Source organism: Heliangelus exortis, chromosome 12 (assembly GCF_036169615.1).
Source record: "Heliangelus exortis chromosome 12, bHelExo1.hap1, whole genome shotgun sequence".
Classification (NCBI taxonomy): domain Eukaryota; kingdom Metazoa; phylum Chordata; class Aves; order Apodiformes; family Trochilidae; genus Heliangelus; species Heliangelus exortis.
The window spans coordinates 8,926,218-8,951,484 of record NC_092433.1 but is presented as its reverse complement, the minus strand read 5'-3'; the positions used below and the strand labels follow the sequence as shown (position 1 = coordinate 8,951,484).

General features: G+C 36.6%; 1 protein-coding gene across 1 annotated transcript in view; it reads left to right on the top strand.

Moving 5' to 3' along the window:
- ARHGEF3 (Rho guanine nucleotide exchange factor 3) overlaps positions 1–25,267 on the top strand; it is a 102,943-nt gene that overhangs the window by 861 nt on the left and 76,815 nt on the right. Inside the window, exon 2 of the mRNA XM_071755852.1 lies at positions 11,810–11,906. Within this exon, the coding sequence (XP_071611953.1) occupies positions 11,818–11,906 (89 nt within the window). The 5' untranslated portion in view covers positions 11,810–11,817. The remainder of the gene's footprint in view (positions 1–11,809; positions 11,907–25,267) is intronic.

The following is a 25,267-nucleotide window of genomic DNA, read 5'->3' as shown; positions in this document are numbered from 1 at the left end:
TTTTGAAAACTGTAATTGTTACAGAGCGGCTCTGCTGGCCTCTGGTTTTCAGTCCTTCCCCCCGCTCGGCACAGCCTCCACCTTGGGGGGAGGATGAGGTGGAGGTTTGGAGGCGAAAGAAAAGTGGAAAAAAACAAACAGCGAGCGTAATTACTTACACTTGTGAAGTCAGTCACGGCAGGCTCTGAATAGGCTGTGTGAGGGAGGCAGCTTGGATCTGCATGACACGGATCTGAATTTAAATCGTCAGTGCTGGTGAAGGCTGAAGTAGGTGCAAAGGCTGTGAGGGTGTTGGTGGTGGGCGTCTGGGCCGTGTAGCATTACATCTTGGTGATATTGCTGGCAGTGACCCGAATTTATGTTTTACTAAGGAACCGTTTGCATTAATGCAAGGAACCAAACTTCAGTGTAGCTGGTATCTTTGTGTTTCTATATGGTTCGTAAACCTTGTGACTGCATAAACATTCTCTGTGCACACACATTAATATAGCTTATAGTTAAATATTATCCTTTAGTACCTTGTGTACTGCGTTTTCATAGTGAAAAGGCAGAGAAAATTGCTTTCTGCACTTAATATAGAATTTGGTAGCATTAGTTATGTAGCATGTATAGAGATCTACTGAGTACAGCAGTTCTGAGATGAAGGCTGTATGTGTGCAGGATTTGAACTCAGAATATAAGAAGCCATGGGATTTTAAAACAAGTAGATTCAAAGTATTTATTGCACAATGTAGGTAGGGGAGTGTGTGAAACAGAGCTGTTAGACTGTATGTGATATAAGGGGATGCACAGGAATATCTTTGGCTTGTCATTTAGATGATTTAGCCTTTCCAGTTAAAATCTTTACACATATGACTTGCTACTTGTTCTCAGTAAGTATTTATCACCCAGTTTTAGTAATGAAAATACCACATTGTTTTGAACAGAATCCCTTCTAATTTCCCCTCAGAACCACACTTATCTGTTACGAATGTGATGAGGCCTTGTGACCTGTGAAGACACTGTAACATTCAGTATCATTCCCTGCACATTTTCTCAGACCTCCGTTCTGTTTTGAATAGTGTCCTTCTTTTCCGGATGGCTTTTGTGTAGACAGTTGTTCTGGCATGATTCCAAGTTGTGGGAGTCTTATGTGCACACGATTTGGAGGTGTATTATGTGGGGTTTCTTCCAGCATGTGGCCCCGTGAGCCACAAAAATCTGCTTTGTTTTGCTGTTCATGAACTGAAGTGGATGATACCTGATTCCACTCAGGAGTTTATCAACTCAGAATGTAGTTTTCCCTGTATTAAACCTTTATGCTTTAGGAACTAAAGAAAATTAACCTGACTTGTGAAAACCTATTCATGCTAGGGTTGTATTTGTATATTGTTTGAGGTTTTGAACAATCTCTTTTGACACAACATAGTTTTCCTGAGTACGTTTTGTAAAAGCATCTGTCCATGGCTGCAAATGCTATAATTAATGCATTTAGAATGCTTTTGGAGTGCTTTGGATGAGAATGATATTGCAGACACCTTATACTCAGTGAAGTGGGATGTACATTTTGAGAAGTAATTTAAGAGTTGCTGTCTCTTTCCCATGGAGGGAAATTGGCAAATGATGTGCTTAATGGAAGACTAAAAGACTTGGGGTGTTTATAAATCATGTTAGTGACTTATTTTGACTTAATTACTCTCTTAATGTTTAATATAATAAGTTCTTTCATGTTATTTATTTTTTTATTAAATCATAGAGTCTTGGTTTGGAAGAGACCTTAAAGATCTGTTTTGCAGATTTCAGTTGTCTGAGTCGTAGGAAATCTAGAATAAATAAATGGCTATGGTTCCTAAGAGCATGTAGTGTAGTAGGTAAGTAACTGGCAAATAAAAGACTCAGTAATCTGAGTACTCCAGTAATCTGTGATTTAACAAACACCTTGTGTTTTTCTGTTGAATATAATAGCTGCAAAATAAGTACTTTGGAATAAGGAGTTACATAGCACATAACTGTGTTGGTTTTAAATCTCAAATGTAACACAGAGGATGTAAAAACAAACAAAAAATATTTTCCCATTTAGCGTGTATCAGGGTTGAGCACAAAGCGATATGCTGTCAATTATGGAAATTTAAACAATGATTAACTTGCAGGTGCTCAACACCGTACAGAATCCAGCTGAAGTGGTTAGCATGCTAATGGATCAAGCTGTTAATACCTAAACACAAGGGCATGTGTACATGCATATTTATATACTTTCTAATCACGTGCTGATGAGTGCCTATGAACTTCAAGTCTGAGTAAGTGTGCTGCCATAGGTATAGGAGTGACTTCAAAGTGGTGTGTCTCATGCAGATAGCAGTGGCTGAGGGCACAGCCAGTGGTGAAATCCAGTATTCCCCTCCCCCAAAATTTTTAAAACTGGATAAGAAGCAGAAGCTTTATGTTCTTTACAATAAAGTTGTGGGGTTTCTTTGCTTTTCAAATTAAGTCATTCTGTATAGAAACAAAAATGGTAAAATCACATGAGTAGTAAGGTGCCCTATAAGTTTCCCCTTCTATATGGGATTAATTACTCCCACAGTTGTGCAGTTCCCCTCAGAACTCTGCAGGTGTAATCAATGTGTGGTACAACTTGTATTCAAAGAGGTTTACTGGCTTTTATACCACTGAAGCTCACATAAACTTGGAAAGTTGGCAGGAGTTACCTGGACTTGTGAGTTTTTGTAGAACAAAACCAGCTGCTCTGCTGGTATCATCTCTTAAACATTTTAGTTGTTAAATAGAAGTACAGCTTTCGTTACTTTATTTTAAACACTTCAACCTTTTTCCAAGATAACTTTTCAGGATTATAACTTGGAAAAGAGTGTATCTGTGCTGTATTGGGAATCCTACTGATTTTATTTCAAATATTACAATGTGTCCAGCTAGTGTCCATCACCTTTGTCTCAAAACAGACAACAATCAGCTATTTGAACAGTGCATGTTTTGAGGGTGGCTGTCTGCTTCTACTTTTATATGGCCTCAGCTGATTCAGCCAGAGAGCAGGTAGTTGGGAGAGGTTAGAGGCATATACCACAGTGCTTATTAAGGCAACCATGCTTGTACTGACAGAGGCCATGATGTGTCTCCCAAACCTGATATCCTCTGTAGATTGTGAGGTTCTTACCTCAAGGCTTAAAATGAGGCTTAAAAATTCTTTGCTTACAGAAACAGGTGCTGTCAAAATTAGCATTTGTTAATGCTCTATACAATTAATATCCTAGAAAATTTTTTCTCAAGCAGCTCAGCTACAGTGTGGAGAGGTGATCTTGCATACTTTCCCATGTAAGTTTGGCTTCTGGCCGTGAGTAGTGATTGCAGGTGAAAAGCTGTCATGTTTGAAAAGAAGGTAATTTTAGGATGATAGACCTTTTTGTCTCAAAAACTCTATTTGCCTCCAAATCTATTAAATAAACAAGGGAAATAAATGCAAACCCAACACAACAAATTGTAATGAGTTATTAAACTGTGCAGTGATCATGAATTAAATAATCATGATATTATGAAGATTTTAGGCTGAAAGGATCATAGTTTTAATGATAAGCAAAAATGTGACACCCTTCCAGGCAGATAAAATTTTGAACATGCTTCCATTTCCTGGCTGTGACGATTCTGATAAAAGGGAACATGGGTTGTGTTTGTCTCAATTGTGGTGGCACTTCTCTTTGTTTATGTTTATTCTTCATTTATTTTTTGTCAAACATAAACTTCTTTATTGTTGAAAGGAAGAGAAGAATGTAAAAAAAATGTAGCTGTGGTTGCATTAATTTTACATAAGCCACGCATGCTGTATCTCTTTCTCTTTTTTCTGAGTCTGCCATTATCATGAACAAAACCTTAAATGCTAGTTTTGGAAAACTTTTTTGTTTAATTGCCCCTTAAACTGATTTATTTCTGTGTAGCCCTTTTAATAGTCTTTATAGAAATAGTACTATTTCTGGAAATATTTTCCCCTAGATAAAATCTAGGTTTAAAAAAATCATAGTGTTTGTCATTTGTGTTTGTCATTGTTACAACTTTTGAATAACAACTTCATGCTTGCATTCATTTCAGAAGTTTGAGAAAGATAGAGTTAAATGAATCTCAGAAATTGCTAGCTGTATGAGTCACTAAATTGGGAACATAAATACTCGTAATCTTTGGAAAGAACCTCTCAACATTGTTTTGCTGCTTAGTGTCAACTGCAAAACAATACACTATGTTTAGCTTAGAAGTAATTGTATTTGCATTTGATTCCTAGAAAAAAAACCCGTTTTTCCTTGTTTTGCTTGTCAAACTAAGGGCTAGTAGTAACTCTGTAACAGAAGCTGCATTATTGTACTGCTGTGTTTTGTGTGCTTGCTTTGCTGAAAAGAAATAAAAAGTTGGAAAGGGGGAAAAAAGGATAGAGAAATGGCCAGTGTTGGAGAATTCTTCTAGCACGCTGATAAAATGGATAGGTTGTTTTATTTACTGTCTGGTGCTAAAGCCAGATACTTGAAATAGGAACATTTGGCTCTTTTAGTCCAGAGAGAAATAGATTTGTATCAGAATGATACATTTAATTATAACATTAGCGGCAAATATAAATCCTTGATATCTGTTTACATTGAATAGAATATAGTACTTAATGTTCTCTGCATTTGGCCTGAGCAGTGTATTTAGTTTCCTGTGTGTATCTTCTGCATTTTAAACCTTCTGTTTAAAATGTTCTGTTGAAGTCTTTGCTAGTTTTTCATGTTAGATTTTTTCCTGATCAGAGCTTTACTGGTCTGTTATTACTAAGACACGAAGTACTGAAAAAAAAAAAAGCTTTTTTAGTTGATATGGCAATCCAACAACTATTCCTCAAAGGGACAAGCCAAAAAACCTTCCCTATTTGAAACCACTAGAAGACTCAAAGCTCCTGATAATGTTTCAGATCAGACAGGGCAGTCCTTTCTCTTCTGCTCTTTCTTGCAGTGATGTACAGCATTATATAATGTGGTGATACGTAGGATAGACTAAACCATCAGTCTCAAGTCTTTAATGACTCTTATTTTTTACAGCAATAGCCAGTTCAGGAAAACATATATTTGTATTTTGGGAATAAAATGTGTGCAGGTACCTGCTTGTGGTTTCCCTGAAGCTGGTGCTTCTCTATATAAACATATTCAGATAGTTCTGAAAGATGTCAAGAGTTAGAATCATGGAATGGCTTGGGTTGGAAAGGGCCTTAAAGACCAACTAGTTCCAACCTTGCTATGAGCAGGGACTCCTGCCACTAGATCAGGTTGCTCAAGGCCCCATCCAGAGAGAACTGTAACTACATCCTCTGACCATGGTAAACTTCTCCATGTACTTTCATGAAGGTGATGTGAGATGAATTGTAACATAATTGATTGTCTTCCTTTTCCTTTGGTATTTGTTAGGGAGTAGAAGTCTCAGCAAATGAGAGGATTAGTCCTGTTGAGAACAGTGTCTCCTCCTGCACTGTGTTTCTGCAGCATGGAAGAGTAGTCTGTATCAGTGCTCTGGCTTTAACCTGGTACAAACTTGTTTCTTTTTTTCTTGCTCTGTTTAACTGCTGTCTTTTAGTTTTTAGTCTTCTTTGTGCTGAAACTAAATATAACATTCATGCTATTTCCAAATTTAACGTGATCTTTTATGTATGAATGGATAGACTGTCTCACTGTCTATTGCATGTGTGTATGTATGGTATGTATGGAAGAGGACTTGGTATTCACTCTGAGGCAGAGAATCACTATATTATTTTAAAGCTTCTTTGTCATGTTGGAGAATTCTGAAAGAATTGCCAAATATTGAGTGAAAAGTTACGTGCAGTGCCCGTGGGTCGCTGAACTACTTACTCTGAATATCTTTGTATGTGCATTTGTGTTAAGTACCCATATAAAATTGATCTGAGCTTAAGAGAAGGTGACTATTTTAAATGAGATGCCTCAAAAAAAAAAAAAAAAAAAAAAAAAGGAATAAAAAGCCTTTCAGAAAAGAGTATTTAAAGAGGTCCTCCAAAACCTCATTCTTTAGTGCATCAGGTGCAGTTTTTAAAGACTTCAAGAAGGTAAATAATGGTAGCCCATGTGTTCACTGAGGTCAAAGCTTAATTGAAATAACCACAGTTTGTGTGTGAAACAAAGTTTATGGTATGCTAGGCTTGAACTGAAGTGATTATACAATGTGACATTTCTCGGCACTGCCTGTAACTTGGAATTGTACTCAGGAGAAGTGTTCTTCAAGGGCTTCTTGTGTTGTCACTAATATTACTGAAGTATGCTTTAGTGGTATTAAGATGTTGGGCAACCACAGTAGCTGAAAACATCAGAAAAATAAGTTGGGTAAAAAGCTGGGTTTGGTATTTGTTGTTTTGCAGTTAAATAATGTTTATTTTGAAGTTCCTATATGCTTTTGACAAGCTCCTTGTCTAAGGTGGTTACTGGTTAGGAGCTGAGTGCTATCAAAATGTAAGATACACTGTGCTTGCTAACTTTGTGGAAATGTGACTTTTCAGAAAACAATAGTTTGTTCACTAGAAATGACAGGCTTTGTGCAGCTACCAAGGAAATGGAAAATCAGCTCTACAATTATAAAGATGTTATGATGTATGCTTGCTGATGAATAATCTATTGTTCAGGCTATATGAGCATAAAGACTGAGAGAATGACTGTGTAACTTTTTTTTTTCTGTGTAGTAGATGCACATTATTATAGTGATGCTACTGCCTTCTTTTTCATTAAAATGAATAATACTTTGTGCATTGAGGAGTCTTAGTGTTCAGTAAAGCTTTTTCCCCAGTTCTTTCAGATTCTATGAACCAAATGTAACAAGATACTATTTTAAAAATGCAAAGTATTTTGGTGAAGGTAAGGAGCTGTGGGAACACGTTTTATCAGAAGATACTGGTTATTTTTAGTTTATGTGTAGTGAACAGCTGTTGAATGATACATTATTTTTTAACTGCTGCTACTGTGAATGTCTTATTTCTCTACAGATACAAATAGGGAGTGGATGGAAAGGCAAAAAAATTTTAAACTGAGGATCAAAGTGTATCTAGACTTTGTAATAAAACAAAACAACACCACCAAAAAAAGGGGGGCTTCTTGTGTAGAGAATCATGATTTTAAAAATATTGGTTAATACTTTCTCCAGTCTTCTAGACATAAATAACAGGCTGATCCCATGGAGTGCTGTGGCTTCAGCCCTTTTCTTGAACCTTCTCATGTATTCTGTTCAAATGATAATATAATGTTCTGTGCAGGTGTTCAGAGTCTTGGGTGTGATATCCTTAGTAATCCCTTTATTTTTGTCCATCTAAGGGCAATTGCAGAACTTCCAGAATTAAATCTGAATATAAATATAAACTTAAGTGCAACTCAGGCCACCAGCTCAAGAACTGAAACCTATCACTACTAGGTTTTCTCTGCCATTCTGGGGTGTCAGAACCTACTCTAAGGCAGGTGGACTCATGATGCGTAAGGCAATCCAGGTTAATGATTTTAATGGAAGCATAAAAATTATTTTTGGAGATATTTAGGGAATTTTTGGGTGCATACTTCCCTCTGGATACTTTAGCATTAAACCATCTGTACTTGGTCACAGAAGACTAAATCTGCCAAATTTCTGATGTGTCTTCAAAATCAGCAAGGGTCCTTCTTCAAGGCTCTTCCCTCAGTAAGATAGTGATAATAGTGTTAAACATAACTGCTATAAATAAAGTCTTTGACACTGTTTCCTCTGTTTTTGTTTTGGTTTACCTTTTGCCCATTTCCTCCTATTCCAGTAGAGCACAATCTCTAGGACAACACCTAATTAAAGTACATGTTCCTTATCTGTAACAGTCAAGGTTCAGTGTACAAACAGAGGATGGGGAACAGAGTATGTCTGAAGCAGTCCCTCAGATTAATATTCATTGACTTGTCTTGGCACACGGCTGCAAGTTATTAAGAGGAAAGATGATAGATTTATTATCCTCTTTCAAGTTTCATCATGTTGTAATGCCTATGCTATAAAGTTCAAGTCCAAACAAGAGCAGGATGCTGATACAGAGAAAGGCACCTGTGAATAGCTTCTTTTTTTGAGCATTGTTCCTTTTCCTCTTGAATTGCTTTTAATTTTTGAAGATACTATTATGGAGGCTATTTTCTGGTGATCGTATGCTGATTGAATAAATACTACATCAATGTATTCCAAGCAAAGCTTTACTTTGCCAGTTATAGTTTTAATTTTTTGTTGAATGTAAACAATTTTTTCAGCAAGTTTAAGCCTTACAATAACTTCTCTTTCCACAAGAGAACAACTTGGTATTATTTTAATACAGATGTACTGAAGCAGTTTGTGTTCACTAGAATTACTTCCAAAATAAGTTTTAATGCTTGAAAAATTATATCCTGTATCTTAGAATAGTTATTTTAAAACTAGTTGTTTATTCTGTAGAAAGAGTCTGAAAGCAGTTTGTAGCATGAGTCAGGATAGAATCTGCAGGCTGAGAATTTTTCATTGAAATGACTTTCAAGTAAGAGAAATAAAGGTAATATTTTGTATGCATGGCTTTGGAAAGGATAGATGGATAGCAATTTTCCATTGTCATTTAGAAACTAAAAAACCCTGGTGTTTTGACAAGGCCATAAAACTTGTCAGTGATGTGGGGATCAGCTGTTGATTTACCTGTTGCTTCTGGTAAAGATTGAACCAGGACTTGCACAGACCTGTTGTTAGGAGTAGGATGACAAGAGAGTATCCATGAGCATTTTCCAGCAGCTTTGTCTGACTCACTGCTGTCCAGCCTCTGAAGTGTGAATGAGAAGCTCTGATTCCAAAACTTTAACAATCCACCTCGAATGACAGTAAGGAGGAATATGACTTCAGTCTGATCAATATAACTGGCTGATACACTCTACAGACAGAATCCATTGAAAATTCTGGGAGTTTATGCTGCAGGAGACAGGGATGTGGGCATTGCTGGATCGTTGTTCTTTTTTTGGTGTGGGTGGAAAGTTAGAGGGACGCTTTGCACTGCCTGCTCCCAGCTTGGAGGAAGTGTGGTCTTGGCTGCAGTGCAGAGGACAGGCATGGGGGTTTCCCATCCCCCTTTTGTCAGTGGAAGCTGAGAACAGATGCTTGTCCACCATTGTATCAGCTGGCTGTTATGCCTCTCTCCTCCACATATGTAAGGAAAGAGTGCGTTGTTTAGTTAGTGAGTGATTTGGCAGCACTCTCCTATTACTGGAAACTGAACAGTGGAGGCTGCAAGAGCATGACTTTGTGTCTTGAAATAATCTGACTTTTGGTACCCAGAAAGCCTGCTGCCTTATCCAGCAAATAGATGTCTTTCTGAAGGTGTGATGGATGAAATAAAAATGCATTAATACTGGCCTCTTGATGTCCTCCTTTTATGTTGCAGAAAACACCAATAGCAGATCTTTGTAAGATGCTGAGGTTGTTGAGAGGAGGAGTACAATGTGTTACTGACATTTTCAGATATTAGACTGTGAATGTGAGGGGGTTGAAAAGTTTGACAAGATGTATTCCTCTCTCTATTATTTTATGAGGCTCCCTTTGAGGAACATGTGAGAATGCAGATGTGGTTTATGCCATATTACACTTACTTTCTGCTTAATAAATGTCAACCTTTATCATGGACTGTTCATAAACAAGTTTATAACAGCAACTTGAATCACTTCTCTGCATTTACTCTAGTTTGTGTGGAAGTTTCAATACAATGTATGGAGTGTTTGCTTAGATGTTCACAAGGGCAGGGAGAAGAAGTGCCAAAAAACATGGGTTTTAGTCATATATCGAATGCTTGTACTGCTGTAGCAGTAGTTCACAAGAGAACAGCAGAGGTTGCATTTTTTTTGTTTTCTGAAGTGATAGTCTTTGGTTTTGTAATTTGAATCTTTCAGCTTCCAACTTTGAGAAGTAAAGGACTGCTTTTAACCTTCCCTTGATCCTCTGATCTTACTGAAACATGACTGTAAGAGGAGGGAAAATTCTTGCTGGCATAACTTGCATGATCATTGAAACATCTGGGCTTTCCCAATGTGGAGTAGGACTTCATTAAAAAAAGAAAAGTTTTAATTTGCCCTGTGAGGAAATTACTTCCTGAAAGACGGGAAATTTGCAGAAGGTGTTTTAAGTGTGGACTCTTCTGTTGTTGCTTCAAAATATCTTTAAGAACAACTCCCCTCTTCCTGCACTATTATAGGTGAGAGAGGAAAGTAATAATTTAACTTTCAACACCTGCTGCTGAGCCACTTCTAGAATTACTAGTTTCCTTGGGTGGTTTGGTGTGGGTTTTTTTAAAAGTTTTTAAATTTTTGATAATTTCTTAAAGCACTGATCCATAAAGAAGTCAGGGGGATAACACTCTTTCCTACCCTCACAGAGGTGAGGCTTTTGGTTTTTTTGGCTTTCAGAATAGTTTTCTGGATCTTTAAACAAGATCCCAGGAAAGAAATTTGCTCAGAAAACAGACTGTGCAGAGTTTTTATCCTTTCTATTACAAGGGATGTAAAAAAATGAAGAATTAAGGACCTGTTCTTGTGAGTCCATTCTGTTTTCTCTGGAATGTGAGTGCCACCTGCTCTGGTCACCACAAAGGGCAGGCAAAAAGAAGAAATTGATTTAATTGATTTAAAATTTGGTTGCTGATTTTGGCACTTCAGTCCACTAAACATACTCGCTAGGGCCATCTTTCTGAACCGACAGAATTGTGAAACAAAGATTGACATTCACTTAAGAGTACTTTTTTTGGTGAAGATTGGCCTAATTTACCTGCCACTCGTAGGACTTGTGGATTTTGCTCACCTTTTCATGCTGTCTGACTGATAAGTCAGATTTTGACTTAGGTTTCACACAGTTTAAAGCAGCTGTTTAATGGTTCTTTTATACCTCCTTGGAAAAGCAAGGGATTATTATCTTGATGAGCACAGCCTGTTTTCTGATTATGTTCTAGAACATATTAATACACAGTTCAACCTGTTCTCTGTTAATCAGTTATGTCTTTATGCTGATCTTAATAGAGACCAGGTGTCAAATCAAGTAAGATAACTTTTATGGCTAAACTTCTTTTTCCTCCTTCTTTCTCTTTTAAAAGAAAGAAAGCAAAAAAGACAGGTATAAGAAGTACCATGGATCCTGTGAATCTTGTTACCAAAAATAATTGTTCTATGGTGAAATTAACTTGCCTTATGTAGAGACTTTGTTCTTACCATGCAAGTTGTTTACTTTAAGTACCTTTGGCTATATAGAACTTTAGGAAGTGCTGTAATTTGGGAATTGGTATTGCCAGCATTTCATTAAGTCTATGCTGATTTTGAGACTGATTCAGCCACGGATGAGCAGTTATTTTCTGCAAATCAGGAAAATATTATCTTAAGTTATTAAAATATGGTAAAAAGCTTCTATAAAGATTTGCATATCAGAAACTGACATTTTGTCCCCAGTGTTGTGTGGATCATTCCATGGCAATAATAGCTGTGTCTGCTGCTCTGAATTGACTCAACTGGCACTGTGCATAGTCCTGGATACAGGCTTGCTGACATCAAGTCTTTTGGCATGTGTTCAAAAAAGAAAACAAAAGACAATCAGTGTTGAGTTTGGCATTACTAGCAAGTCCACAAAACTGCCAAATCCAACTCAATGTATTCATCCAGTTAATCCTATTGATTTAGGACATTTACTTAAGTGAGTAAAACATACTGTATTTGGTCTTAAAAGTTCTCATCTTAAAGTTTTGGTTTTCTTTGAGTTAGCAAGCACATTCTTCACTTATATTGTGTTTTTCATGTTTTTTGATGATGTTGTTCTTTTACAGAAAAAAAAATGAATTCTAAAAGCTCAGCACTTACCATGAGTAGCCCTGCTGTAATAAACCAATGTGCCAGAGGAGGAATGGAAGAAGAAAAAGTTTGGTAAGCTTTACTTCTAATTTTCTAAGAGGTTAGTAGACAGCACTATAGGAAGATGTAGTTATGAAGTTAAGTAAACGAATTATTTGTTACAACAGTTAGCATTAATTTTGTACAACTCCATAGAAGAAAATGGATAAAGAATTTATTTTGAGTGTTTAGTCCATGACCATGAGATTGGGTGTCACAGAGATGGGCAATGGAAAAACTCCAACAATGAACTAGTTGTATTCATGGCATCTTTCACATGTGGCAAATGTCTTAATCTCTCAGTGCTGTTCCTATGCTTGTGCAATGCTATTACTCATACCCTTCAGTACTGTGCAGGTTTGTGGTTTCCTGAGATTTGTGTCCTCAGAGATGTTACAAAGTCAATAGTTCCTACTGTTTATATTTTTAAAATGTGCTCTGTATTGGAGAAAACAATATTATGCTGTACAGTGGTAGATATGGGCAAATGCTTACACTTTAGGACCTTTTTTGTTGCAAAGTGACTTTGACTTTGCAATTTTTAGTACCTTGTTTGGTGTTTTCATGAAGGGAACAGGGTCTTGAGAAGGCATTGGGACAATTTAAAAAAGAGCCTTTTATTGAGAGCCTGTTTTTTTTACTTGTTTTTCACTAGGGTTTATCTATGGTTTTGTTACATAGCTTATTTACCACTCTAGAAAAAGAAGCAAATAAACTCATGACAGTAAGCATGGTACCCATATGCACAAGCTCCCATTGTTTTTTTTAGTCTGAGAAATACTCTGGAGATTTAAAGAAGGATTAGCAAATTAATGTTGTATTTTCTGCTGGATGCTTGTCAGGAAATAATGTAGAACCATCTTTGGTTTTGTTTTTATGTAGAATTAAACTAACTATAGCACCTAGAAAGTTGTTTCTTTTTAAACATCTCCCACTATTCTACTGCTACTCTTGAAACATCCTCAAAGCTAGAAACAAAATTTTCAGATGAAGGGCTGGGATGAGAGACTTGTGGTCTTCCTTCCTGGCTCCTAGATCTAATGAGGAATTGACACGTTCCTTTTTTTGGTACCTTTCCTTGTTTTTCATCCTACTTGCTCTTTACTATCTGTGTCTCAGCTGTTACTTGTAGTAAATACATTGGAAGATTGTCCATTCAAGTCAAAAGTCTCCACAGAGCAAAAGCCCTGAGGAAGACCTTATTTAGCATTTAAACATCATTTGTTCTGCATGTAAAAGCCTATGATGTTGTGCAGGTCCTTATATTCAGGCCTCATATAGGAAAGAGTAAATAATTGGTGGTGATTTTGACTCACTGACAGAAGTCAATGCTTAATGCTTTTCATTGAATAAACTATTACTAAAATGTCAACAGCTTAATCATATTTTATTTTTAGGTAAGAGCAATGAATAGATTCACTTAATATCAAGTATGTTAATATAATACAAAAACTTGTGGTGGAATTAGCCACATAACTTTAGTACATAGTGAAGTTTTCTTTAGTGCTGTGACTGAATTTGCATACTTTGTATGAATGTGACTGTGTACTTTGCTCAGTAAAAGCATGATGCATTTTTTTTTAGCTGGTAAATGTAAATTGTTTTATCTTTTCCCATCCCTGAATGTTGGAATCTTTTATGAATTTATACTTTGGTTACAAATTGTAACTATTGTTTTAGTGTCTCCCAGTGAGTATTTTAATCTCATAGATTACCTAGTGCGTGGCATCCTGTTCTAAAAAAAGCTACCATAAACACTTTTGGTATGATACATTTTCATACTGAGGATAGATTAGAGGATAAATTATAAAAATGAAGTAAATAATTGTTAATTACTTTCCCCTCTTTTGAAGATGATAATGTAACTTTATAGAAGATTAAGTGAAACTGGTCACACAGCACTAACTAGCTAGGATTTTGAAGTTCATGGAGTGGAGTGCTTGCAGGAAGAACTATTAATTTCAGTCTCCCCAGAATGCTAATGTGAATTGGGAATTCTGTAGTTTAACTACATCACTTATTATGAAGAAGGCATCTGAGACCTTACCTGCTCTCTTTCTCTATGCCTAACACTAGAAAAGAAAATAATCTGATAAAATACAAAGAAACATTTGAAAAAACACTAAAGAAAAATTAAACTTTAGTTACTACCAGAAGTTTGAATTTCAGAGGTATTGTCTCTCTTCCCACGTACATTGCATAGCCATTTACAAATTCTGCCACTCTGTTTCATCATTATTTTGTATCTGTGTAGTTTGATACCACTGCAAGATAAAGTTAATTGAATTCTCAAACTTGCAATGCTTCACTTGCTTGTATTTTTCCCCCCCTCCCCCCCCCAAAGATTACAGCAGTGAAAATAATGCTGGTAGTACTGGCATGACTGCTGTGAATGTCTGATAGTGAGAGAGCACCACAGCAGAGCTCGTGTGTGTTTGTAGCAAACTAAATTGGTCTTGATCAGCAGGAATACTGAGAAATGCAGCTGATATTATTGATTTTATGACCGTTCACTGTCTGAGCCAGTATGGAACAGTGCTTGAACAAATAAAGCTTGAGAGCCTTGAAATTCTAGAAGCTACTGGTTTGGCAGATTCTCAGTTTCTTCATGTTGAAAATTGCAAGAAAGGAAGTAAAGATAAGGGAGTAAGTGGGAAGTGTGTCAATTCATCTATGCTTACTATGAAAGTAGCTGGCTGGCATGTTGTTTTTCAAAACAAATGTGCAGGGGAATTGGAAATGTTCCCATTTTTGTTATTGCGTGTGGATTTATAACATGCTTCCTCTAGGCTGGATGAAATATTGCTAGTCATTTCTTTATCTTTTTACATAGCATTAAGCCAGGAAGTATTTCAGCTTTCTAAAACTAATATTTGAAATTTGGGGTTCTGGATCCCTCATGACTGAAATTGTGGTGCGATTAATTGTGCTGAGATTAATTTTAATTTCCATAATTTTATATGTAGTATAATCCTACAAATTTTTGTTTGGTACAAGGCAGAGGGTAAAAACCTGGAGTAAGTACTGGGGAAAGATACAGTGACTAAGGAAGTGGAGAGTCAGTGGTCACTTTCTTAGGACTTGGTTGTCAGAAGTAGAGGTTTTTACAATTACTATGCAGTTCTGTTGACTTTACTAGACTGATTCCCTGTAAAATTAACTTGTAAATAAATTATTAAGGCAGGGAAATTTAAATGTTTCTGGAGTCCTGAAGGCACTAAGTAATTTTGAAAGTTTGCTTCTAACAAACAACTCATTTTTTTTCCTGGAGACTGACCTTGTTTTATGTGTTAGATGATGGAAAAATAAGAAACAGGAAAGCAACGAGGAAAGATAAAAATACTGGGTGTCAAAAAGTACAGAGGTGCAAGGCAGCATTTCAAACAGGTGTGCAGGGTGCAAGGTAGGATAGGATGGGAGGTGTGGGGAAAGGCAGGTGGAGGAGGGATAGCCTCAGGCTGCCTTGAATATTTGTTAGTTGCAGTCTCAGGCTTCCCAGGAAAGATACTATGTGCCTTTGCGTATTTATGTATCATTTCTATTGCAGTACACTGCTCTCAGTCCATAGTGCTTGGGCTTTATGTGGCTGACCTCTGATCTCACAAATGAAGTGTTTTCTCACTTTTAAAATTCTTGGTTCATAACAGCAGTTGCTGAGCTAAAGCTTGTTCAGTTATTCGCTGATTCAGGACCCATCAGGTTTACAATTTATGGCAACATTTTAATGTGATTTTATTTAATAAGGAAAAATGGCTCTACAGTGAAGTTCTGCCCAGTAACTAGATATCAGAGCATTCCCTGAATATATGAGTTATCTTATGGTTTGTTGTTGTTTTTTTTTTAATTAAAAAGTTCACCTACTCTTTAAAAACAAAATAGAAATTAAAGGGTCAACTGAGGTCAAAAAAACGCTTGAACTGGCATGCCCACAACTGCAATGGGATTAAAAGTAAGATAGGAAGGCAATGTTGTGAAGCTGAAAATCTGCATTTTCATGATGAGGTAGTATGTAGAGCCCACATGGTTAGATATTCACCTTAGTGTGTGTGGTGTGATCACACCTCACCTTCTTTAGTGAGGATCGGAGCAGGGTAGCTCAGTTGCTTCATACTGTAGCTCAAAGACAGACAAGTACTCGAGCTGACTCCTAACTTGTGTGGGAAATAAGGTTTCGTACATAATTTATCATAATCCTGTTGCAGCTTTTGCCAGCTCCTAACTGATGAAGGAAGAATTATGTCTGGAATTAGAGTGAGAAGAGAAACAAGTCTAACAACTTTCCCTGTTTCTTCTACATCCCTGCTCAATCAGTAGGAATGAGTCATCCCGAAGGGCTGAATTAAAATGGCTGTAGTCAAGTGCAGTTTAATTGCAGATGTTTGTGATTACAAAAGGCACATGGATGTTTGGGGAATACAAGGATACAGTGTTTGCAAAAAGGAAGTCCCATGAATCGCTGATTAACACTTTGAATAGTTAGATAAAATTAATCTTATTTGAAAGAGCTGTTTTCTGGTAAAGTATTTTTGCAAAGACAGGAAATGCTCTTTTTGGAAAGCTGAAAAATATTGAGAGTAGTTAGCATAACCTAACAATTATGGCAGACTATGTTAATACAGCAGATAAATATTTACAATATAGAAGCGGCTTAGATTTTAAAAAAATCTATCTCATGTAATCCCTAGTTTGTTTAATATACTTCTCTGCCCATAAAAGGAGTAGGAGTATTGAAAAGTGTTATAAATGAGTAATTTGCACTGGGACTTGCTGCCTGAGAGCCAGTCCCTTAAAGGAAGAGGATGAAGATCCAGGATGAAAAGCGAGGTAGAGCAGGCAGAGGATGATTCGTGTCAGCTTCTGTAGCACACCCAGAAACAGTGAGAGATGAGAACGTGCTGAAATGGTTAAAGGAAGAGCAGTCGCCAACTGCTGACTTAAGTCTCATGCAGACATGAAATAGGCTTTTTAACTGAGGAAAATATGCCTCAAAGGCAAATACAAGTTTAAACGCATGTATAATCATAATGTCTTGCAAAACCTGGTTTGGATTGCATTTCCTTATCCTAGATGGGATCAAAAAAATCCCGATTTCTACGGTAAGAAAAAGCCTTCAGCTTGAATGCTGGCCTGAACGCGAGTCCCACAAGATGGCAGCCTTGATCCGAAATTTGGGAAAGGATGTTTCTCAGCACTGCCAAGGAGCAAGTTGCTCTCGCTGTTGAACTCAATGGTGTCCTTCCCGTTTCTAGTTCTCCTTCCTTAGTGGGTTGCTTTCTTTTTTTTTCTCCTAGGAGATTTATGTCTTCTCTTTCGGTGAAAGATCACTCCCTAGGCTTCTGTGTAAAGGTGTAGTCTGCATTTTGTACATATGATTGTATTGTCTCTAGGTCATACTACAGATAATTTATATTGGCATAACATCTTGAGACATTTGCTACATGCTTGGTTATGACTCTATTTGTGTTCTGCCTGCTTTTTCACTGTGCCATTTCCCTTTGTAGCCTGTTATCCCAGGGAGTTTAAACAAACATTTCTGAAATACCTAATTGGTTCCAATTCAGTGTCAACTTTTTATGCTGTTCATAATGGTATTTGGGTTGTAAATGTGTACTAGACAGGCTAATGACATAGTTGTTATATTCTGACCTAGAAGTAAGCTCTAGTTTTGAATTACTGTAAGGTTGGAAAGGAGTATAAAAATCTATCAGTGCATCTGTCATTAAAAGGCTTCTTCCTTGATCTCTGATGGGGCATATTGGTGAAATTTAGAAAAAATGTTTAATAAAAATGCATGTCACTTTGGACTTTCTTTGGCAGTCACTCTCCTGGCTGTAACAGAAATCACTAGAACTGAGAAGTAAATCTGTATAGCTTTATCTAAAGCACCAGGCATTCTCATTTTGGCATGTCTAAGTTTATTCTTTTTCTAATACACCCCTCCTTCTGTGGATGAGAGGAGAGTATGCTGATAGGGTAATAAATTACACATGCATGGTGATTAGGCTTGAATCACCCCTATAAGTAACTAATGTATTGTGGAAGGGGCATCAGCATCGCTGTCTTGTGTTTTGGTCATTAGCAAGTTGAAGCTCAGATTATAGCACAAGAGACCTTAGTGCAGTCTTGCAAACATTCAAAAAAAAGAATTTATGTAGTTTAGAGCAAGGATGAAATTTGTCATCCATCTTAGTTATATTTTTCATGCTGTAGAGCCTCATCTCATTCAGATATACTGCATCTTGCTACACTTTTGTTCCCTTCTATTACTTTATGAAAACTCAAAAGTTGCAGAAATGGTAAAAATTTCTGTTTGTAAAACATGAAACATGTAAACAAGAAAAGTGAAGGAGAGTATTTCTTTCCTTCCTTCACAGTCTATTCAAACAATGGGAAAAATATCTTGTGGCAGTAACAAACTAACAGAGATTGGAGACTTCAAATTTTTTTTAGGTTGTCTTAATTTCTTTTTTTTACATTTCTTTACCAAAAATTTTTACCTCTGGCTAAATTAAATATACAGTGATTTGATACTTGAATCATAGGCAATCAGCATTTGATATATACAGATCTTACATGTTGTGAAGGAGCTTTTAACTAAGTCAGTGGGTATTAGTATCATTAATATCCTTCTCAGTATCCCCCAAACACCACCATTAGAACTGCTTTAGCACAACACTGTATTTGATACACATACTCTGCATTTTGTAGAAAACCACAATTATTTAAAGATATCCCTCATGGGGGTTTGATCTTTAAATACTGTGTATGGTATTACAACATACAAGCAAGTAAGTCTTTTGAGCAAGCTGCCACAGGAACAGTGCAAGGTTTTCCTATTTCTGTTTAGAGAGGCTGCAAGATAAGACATTAAACAGATGATAGTGGCAGTACTTATAACAGACTGCATCAAACACGTGTGCAATAGACCTTTATGCAATATGCCTCTTCTGCGAGTCAGCCCATCTCCATTAACTGCTATCAATACTTCAGCAACAATTAGCCCTCCAGGGACACGTGTTCATCGTGAGCAGCTGCTTATCTCTTCCAGTGTGTTTCAACACACACCGTACCTATGATAATTAAAGTTTTCCAGGCCTTTGTGGCAATTATGTAGCCTACAGGTTCCTTAGAGCTATATTAGCACTCTCACCTTTCTGACCGTGGGGATTTTCTGTTCCTTCTTTGACTGGAGTAGAAAAAGGTGTCCACAAAGGCAAAACTTGATATTTGATTTAAATCTAACTCCTGCTATTTCTTCAGTCTTGTGGGCTTTCTTATTATTATGTGTACTTTGGAATCAGTCTAATACCTTTTTTGTTTTTAAGCAATATTTGGCTGATGAGCTCTAACAAAAAAATCTCTGCTTGGTTAATATGTGTTTAAATTCTTCCTTTGCTCAGTGACTTTCATTGTTTGGTAAAAGCACCTGTGTTTGGTGAAGCACACCAGGTTTTGTTGCATTCCATTGTAGGTGGAGTGTTTTTTTACTTCTAGGCTGATTTAGAAAAGGCCAGGAAATCTTAACTTAAACCCACTAAACAAAAATTAAACAAAAAACTCTTGAAGTAGACTACAATAAACTACACAAGTAAATACACTTGAAATGTAGAACAGTGTGAATTTCTGCTGACCACTTTGTAACATCTTGATTCTCTGTGCACAGTCCTATATGAAGTGTATCTGTGACATTTTTTAAAACACAGAAAGAAAATCTCCTTATCCACCATTGCCAGCCATCTGTTTCATGTATGTTAACCCTGCTCCTCTTTTAGATATTATTGTCCTTGTTCATGATTCCTCTTTACTGTGGCTCCAGTGTCTTTTTTTTTTTTTTTTTTTTTTTTTGTAAACAGTCTGTTATTATACATTTGTTCATACCCTAATAATAACAGTAATGACATTTTTCCCCCAAATAAATGTGATTATATATTTCTAGTTAATTCTCTGACTGTAGAGGGAGCTGGTGATAAAGTTTTCAAGGAAAACAAACGTTTCTATGGGAACATTTTAACATTGCACTGTTTGGAAACAAAAGATGGGAAACAAAATGTTGATTTTTAACTTGGTCTTTTAGAATACGAGAAGGCTGAAGAATAGATGAACTGATTACACTTACTATATTTTCCTATGGGACATGAAAATTTCTATAAAGTGTTGTAAGAGAGGATGATTTGAATCTGTGTCTTTCCAGTTGAATACACTTGGTCATCTGCAAATCTCTCAGGTATGAAAAAGTTTTTCTATAGTAAGGTGTCATTACACTGTCTTAAAACTAGAAACACAAGGAAATCCCCAGCTAAATCTATAGATTCATTTCTTCTCATGTGGAGAAGAAAACCTGGGCTAATAGCTCATAGTTTATTATGAACAGAAATTAATTCAAATGCATGACTGAAAGAAGAGCTCTACAAAAATATTGAATAATACCTGCAAATGCTTCAGAATATCCACTTACATTTGTTCGATGTATACCTAAACATACACACACATATATGTATGCTTAATATATATATCTGAATGTAGGTATTGATGTTCAAGAATGCTGGTAATAATGCGTATTAATTATGATAATTCTTTGCTTGCTGAGGTAGCTAGAAAAGTCAGATTTGCAGAAAGATGTACTTATGTCGTTTAAAGAAAGCTTGGTTTCCTCAGGAAATGGCAGATGACTGTGCTGTCTCTTGCCAGTAACTTTGCAGCCCATTGCCCAGCTTCATTTTTAACAAAATATTTTTTTATATGAGAGAGTTGGAACATAACTGTGTTGGAGTGGAGGTGAGAGACCCCAGTTAGTACCACCAGTGTGAGGAAGGCTGCCAGGGTGTAGCCATTTTATGTTCTGTTGTGAGGAGCCTACCAGCAGATGTATTGCTGAGGTCTAACCACAGCCTTTTCATGGCAAGAATGTCACAGAGGTTGTGAGGGACAGGGAGTCTGCTGAGGTGTGGGAAGAAACACAGGGCCTGCTTCCACAGGAAACCAATCTTCATCAGGTCTGCCTCTTGTAGGGCCTGTTGGAGTGGGTGTAAGGGGTTGAGGGATGCTCAGAGCCTGCTTGCTACACGACACCTCGGCTGTTATCATGAGTTCGCTGTGCTTTATCTCTTCTTTACATTCTGATTGGTATCATGAAGCCACACGCTGTGCACAGAATGTGGCTTCTGCTTCACTGAATTCCGGTGCCTCCTTACTCTCATATGAATGAGAAAGCAATTTCTTATCATTAATCTTTCCCCTTAACAAAGAGCCCGTACTGGAGCATCAGACTTGCAAAGCCAAGCTCTGAATGTTTTTCACTGTTATGCCACCTCTCCCAGGGAACTGGATCAGCTCATCTCTGCATACCTGTTCTTTCTCAGTTTTAAGTTGTCACGGTTGGGAGATTTGCCTGTAGGGCTATTAGACAAACAACACTGTCGATAAATTTTGCAGCATCACTAAATAGTGTTAAAGACCCCAATTTAGTTGAGGGTGATGAGATTATTGTATGAAATGAACTCTTCTTCTCAGTTTTTCATAGAACTCTAGAATCAGCATTTTTGATGCATTTGGAAATGAAAAGTGCTGTAAAGAAAGCAAGATGTTACTTTGTTAATCAAGAGCTCATAGTATAAATGATTTTTAAAAATCCAGCAGCTTGGCTTCAAAAACTTATTTTATGTATTAAAAAGATGTAGACTAGAGATCTGTATTAGCTTTTACTTGAAGTGTGCTATGATAGCAAAGTTTTGGTATGTGTGGCACAGACACACTGCAGACATAAATGTCTTTTTTTTCTTAATTTTTTTTTTTTTTTTTGAAAACTGAGGTACGGAAGTGTGATCTTTAGCAATACTGTTAATATGTTAAAATAGTTATTGGGGCTTGCTCCCTTCCCACCCACCCCCCCTCTTCCAATACAGAAAAGAACCCTCTTTAAAATAATGGAAAGGTGCATTGGATGCCAGTACATTTGATATATGTGATTACTGTAAAATGCTGTGAGGGAGATAAAGTAACATAGTTAATTATTGCACTTGCTGCTCTGACATTGTACTTCACAGACATATTGGAAGGAAGGTAACTAAATATTTGTATTAAGGTAATTGATAACAAATCTCAAAGTAAGGTAAAATAAGAATGCTTCCAGGCATGGGCAGACAATCTTACCTTGAAAAAGATGAAAAAATTTCCTCTATTCACAGATCAATCCCTCACTGGTCTACTTTATAGCACAATCCCACTCCCTGTGAGCCACTGGTCTCACTAACATGCTAATTCCTGTTGTTGCAGGAATTGTGTTAATTGGAAGAAGAAGGAGGGGGAAAAAAAAAAAGCACAGGGGCATGTATATTCATCCATGTAAATACATTTAATTTTTATGGGGGTGTGTGTGTGTATATGTGAATTATATATCTGACTCCAAATCTCTCCTGCCCATGAATGCACTTTTTGTATGAATGTACTTTGACCTGAGACAAAACAAAAAATAAAAATGTTCAGAGTAATCACTGGTACAGTGTTATTTTTAATTTTTAGGATTCTATACTATTAACGTAACTGTTTTATCACAGTTTTCTATATGGTCTTGTAAGTGGTCTTGGGCTGAAGCTACTGTTATGTAGTTAGTGCATTTATATTAAGGAGACTAGAAAACATAACTTGTTACTGGCAGAAGTAGAGATGAGAGAACATTTTCTGTCCTGAGATGGTATTTTGAGTTGATGTTTTGAAGGAGCTTTAATGGAATGATAGTTTGAGCAGGTTTTACTCCATTGCATTCAGGCGTTTCTATAGTAATTACTATGGCAACACTGATGCACAAAATGTTCCCACAGGAACCCAGCTGTGAATAATAACTAACCACTGAAAACATTTCGCTTTTACATCTCTGGTTAAATATCCCTTCAGAAATTATGGAAATAGTGAAACTGTGGGGTTTTTGCATATTTAGTAGGAAGCTATTTTGTTATATAAAAATCTAGATGTTACAAAGGATTGTTTAGGTTCAGAGTACATACACCCTTTGAATATATTGGTGAAGTATCAACCCTCTGGCCAAGAAGAGAGTTAGAAAAATTGGGTGTAATATTTGGCACTGGCTTCAAATGTTTCATGTTGTAAAGAAACTTAAAATTCCAAAACTGTAGTACAAAATCTTCTGCTCCAGAATGATAACTTAGCTTTTATTAACAGTATTATTTGTTATGTAAACTGGTTTACATAACTGTTGAAGATATATCTGTCTTGATAGCCTTCTGACCTCACTGTGTGACGACTGTCAAGATCACAAAGGTCACATGGTAGATGTCAGTATTTGTTGACCTCAGTGTCCATTTATAGATTGCCTTCAGAAACTTTTCTGATTTTTGCAGAAATAAATTTTGTCAGTGTTTGTATTCAACAGAATGTCCTGATGTCAGAGTATGCACTATTTATTGAAACTGTTTGTTGTTAAATCTGGCTCTCCCTGCATGTGTAAACTGGCCTTTGTGCATATAGTTGCCTTGTTTGTATTTATTTCACTTCCATTGAGAACAAAAGGGAAAACGGTCTGGTGTTTAGGATGTGCATAAACTTTTAAACTTAAAAGCATTTTTGGACTTGGTTTGGTACTCTTACTATCATGGAGTAAGACAAAATGCTTATGGAGCTCAGGGGTTTTATGGCTGCAATAAAAAGGCTTAATAGTTCTATCAGAAAAGTGAAACTAAACTAATCAGTATTAGAAGGACATTACTAATTCAAGATCAATAAAATGGTAAAGGTGAAGAAAAGAAATTACGAAGATCACTTTGTTAAAGATGAGGAGAAAACAGTTTAGGAAGCTCGGTGGGCCTGTGGTTGCTCTTCAGTTACCCATGCAGCTTAATAGGCTTCACTCTGCAGATGGAAATGGAGCTGTAATAGAGACAAAATCAGGATTTATTTTGAATTCCGGCAGTGTCCAGTCTGCTACTGATGCAAGTGAAAGTCTTACAAGTGAAAATGTCTTTATAAATCTTGAAATTGCATGTTTTGAGCTTGTATATATAAAAAATTGCCTTAAATTTTGACTTGGGGCCTCTTGCAGTATGTTTTAGTGCACATAACATAACATAACGGATTTAGAAAAAATAAATGTACTGGCAGTTTACTAAAGAAAAGTGGCTCTGTTGGGTACATTACTTCTAAAAATATTTGTGTGTCTACAGATGCTTCAGCCTTGCGTATCCTAAATATTTTGTTAAGCAGAATTGTGGTTATTGTACCAATTGATCTCTAGTAATGTAATGATCTGAAAGTGTTCTCTCCAAGGCTTCCAATTCCCCTAAAAGAAAAAAGGGCAAAGAGCATCCAAAGAAAAAAAAAAAGCTTTAAACTTTTCAATGCGTAAAAACCTCTTAATTGTCTTTAGACTTAATGAAATAGCAATCCTCTTTGACACTGTTATTATAAAGCTGCAGTTTTTGGCCTTTTCAGTTGAAGTAAAAAAAAAGCTGCAAATTACAAGAGAAAGAAATAGTAGTAGAGAAGTTTTAAAGTCTTTTATTTGATTGACTTGTCCCCAAGGGTGACTTGTTATAGTGTTGTCCACTTTATTCAGTCCTTCTGATCTTTGTAGATGCCTGTTAGTAAACCAGAGCTTTGCAGGAACTGATGTTTACCTTCAGAAAGAAAGCCACATGATATGAATCCAAACAAAAAGGATGTTCAGAAAACACTCATTTCCTGTATCAAGAACATGATGTGATGGCACTTGAATGATCATTTTCAGGGTGTTACCAGCTTCTCTATGGGCTAATTGGAAATTCTGTTTGGTTGGATTTCACAAACTGCTAATAAATCCCTTTTGTGCTTTCTCTGGGTGAAAATATTTGTTTCTGTCTAACCAGTAAGTATTCTATCTTGTTGAAGGAAGTGGTTTTCCCAGACTTAAGTTCTCAGTGAGAGCTTCTATTTTGAAAACAAAATGGTGTGTACTTTTCCTCTTTGCCTGTGCATGAATATTGTGAGGCTTTTGCCCGGAGGCTTGCTTTTTCAGGTGATCTCATGATGGGAGCCATTTTAGCGTTGCCCTCAGATCTCTTTTTGCTTGGGCACCTGAAGGTCTTATCTGCATCTCTGACCACAGAGATGAGGAAACTTCATTCTAATGAGTTGTTCTCTTTGTCAGGGATTCAGCTTATATCTGTGACACAGCAGTGGGATGTGATAATGACTAAAAATTAGTAAACATAATATTGCCATTTCTTCTTCCTAGTATTTTGAAATGACGTAGGAATAATTTTTAGGCTGTTCATTCAAAGTAAGCCAGTGAATAATCTTTCTAATCCTAGCTTTTATAATACTCATGAAACAATGGTGTTTTGCTATAGCAACATAATACAGGACCCACTTCTCCTCCTTCCCAGCATTAATGTGGCTCTACCTTT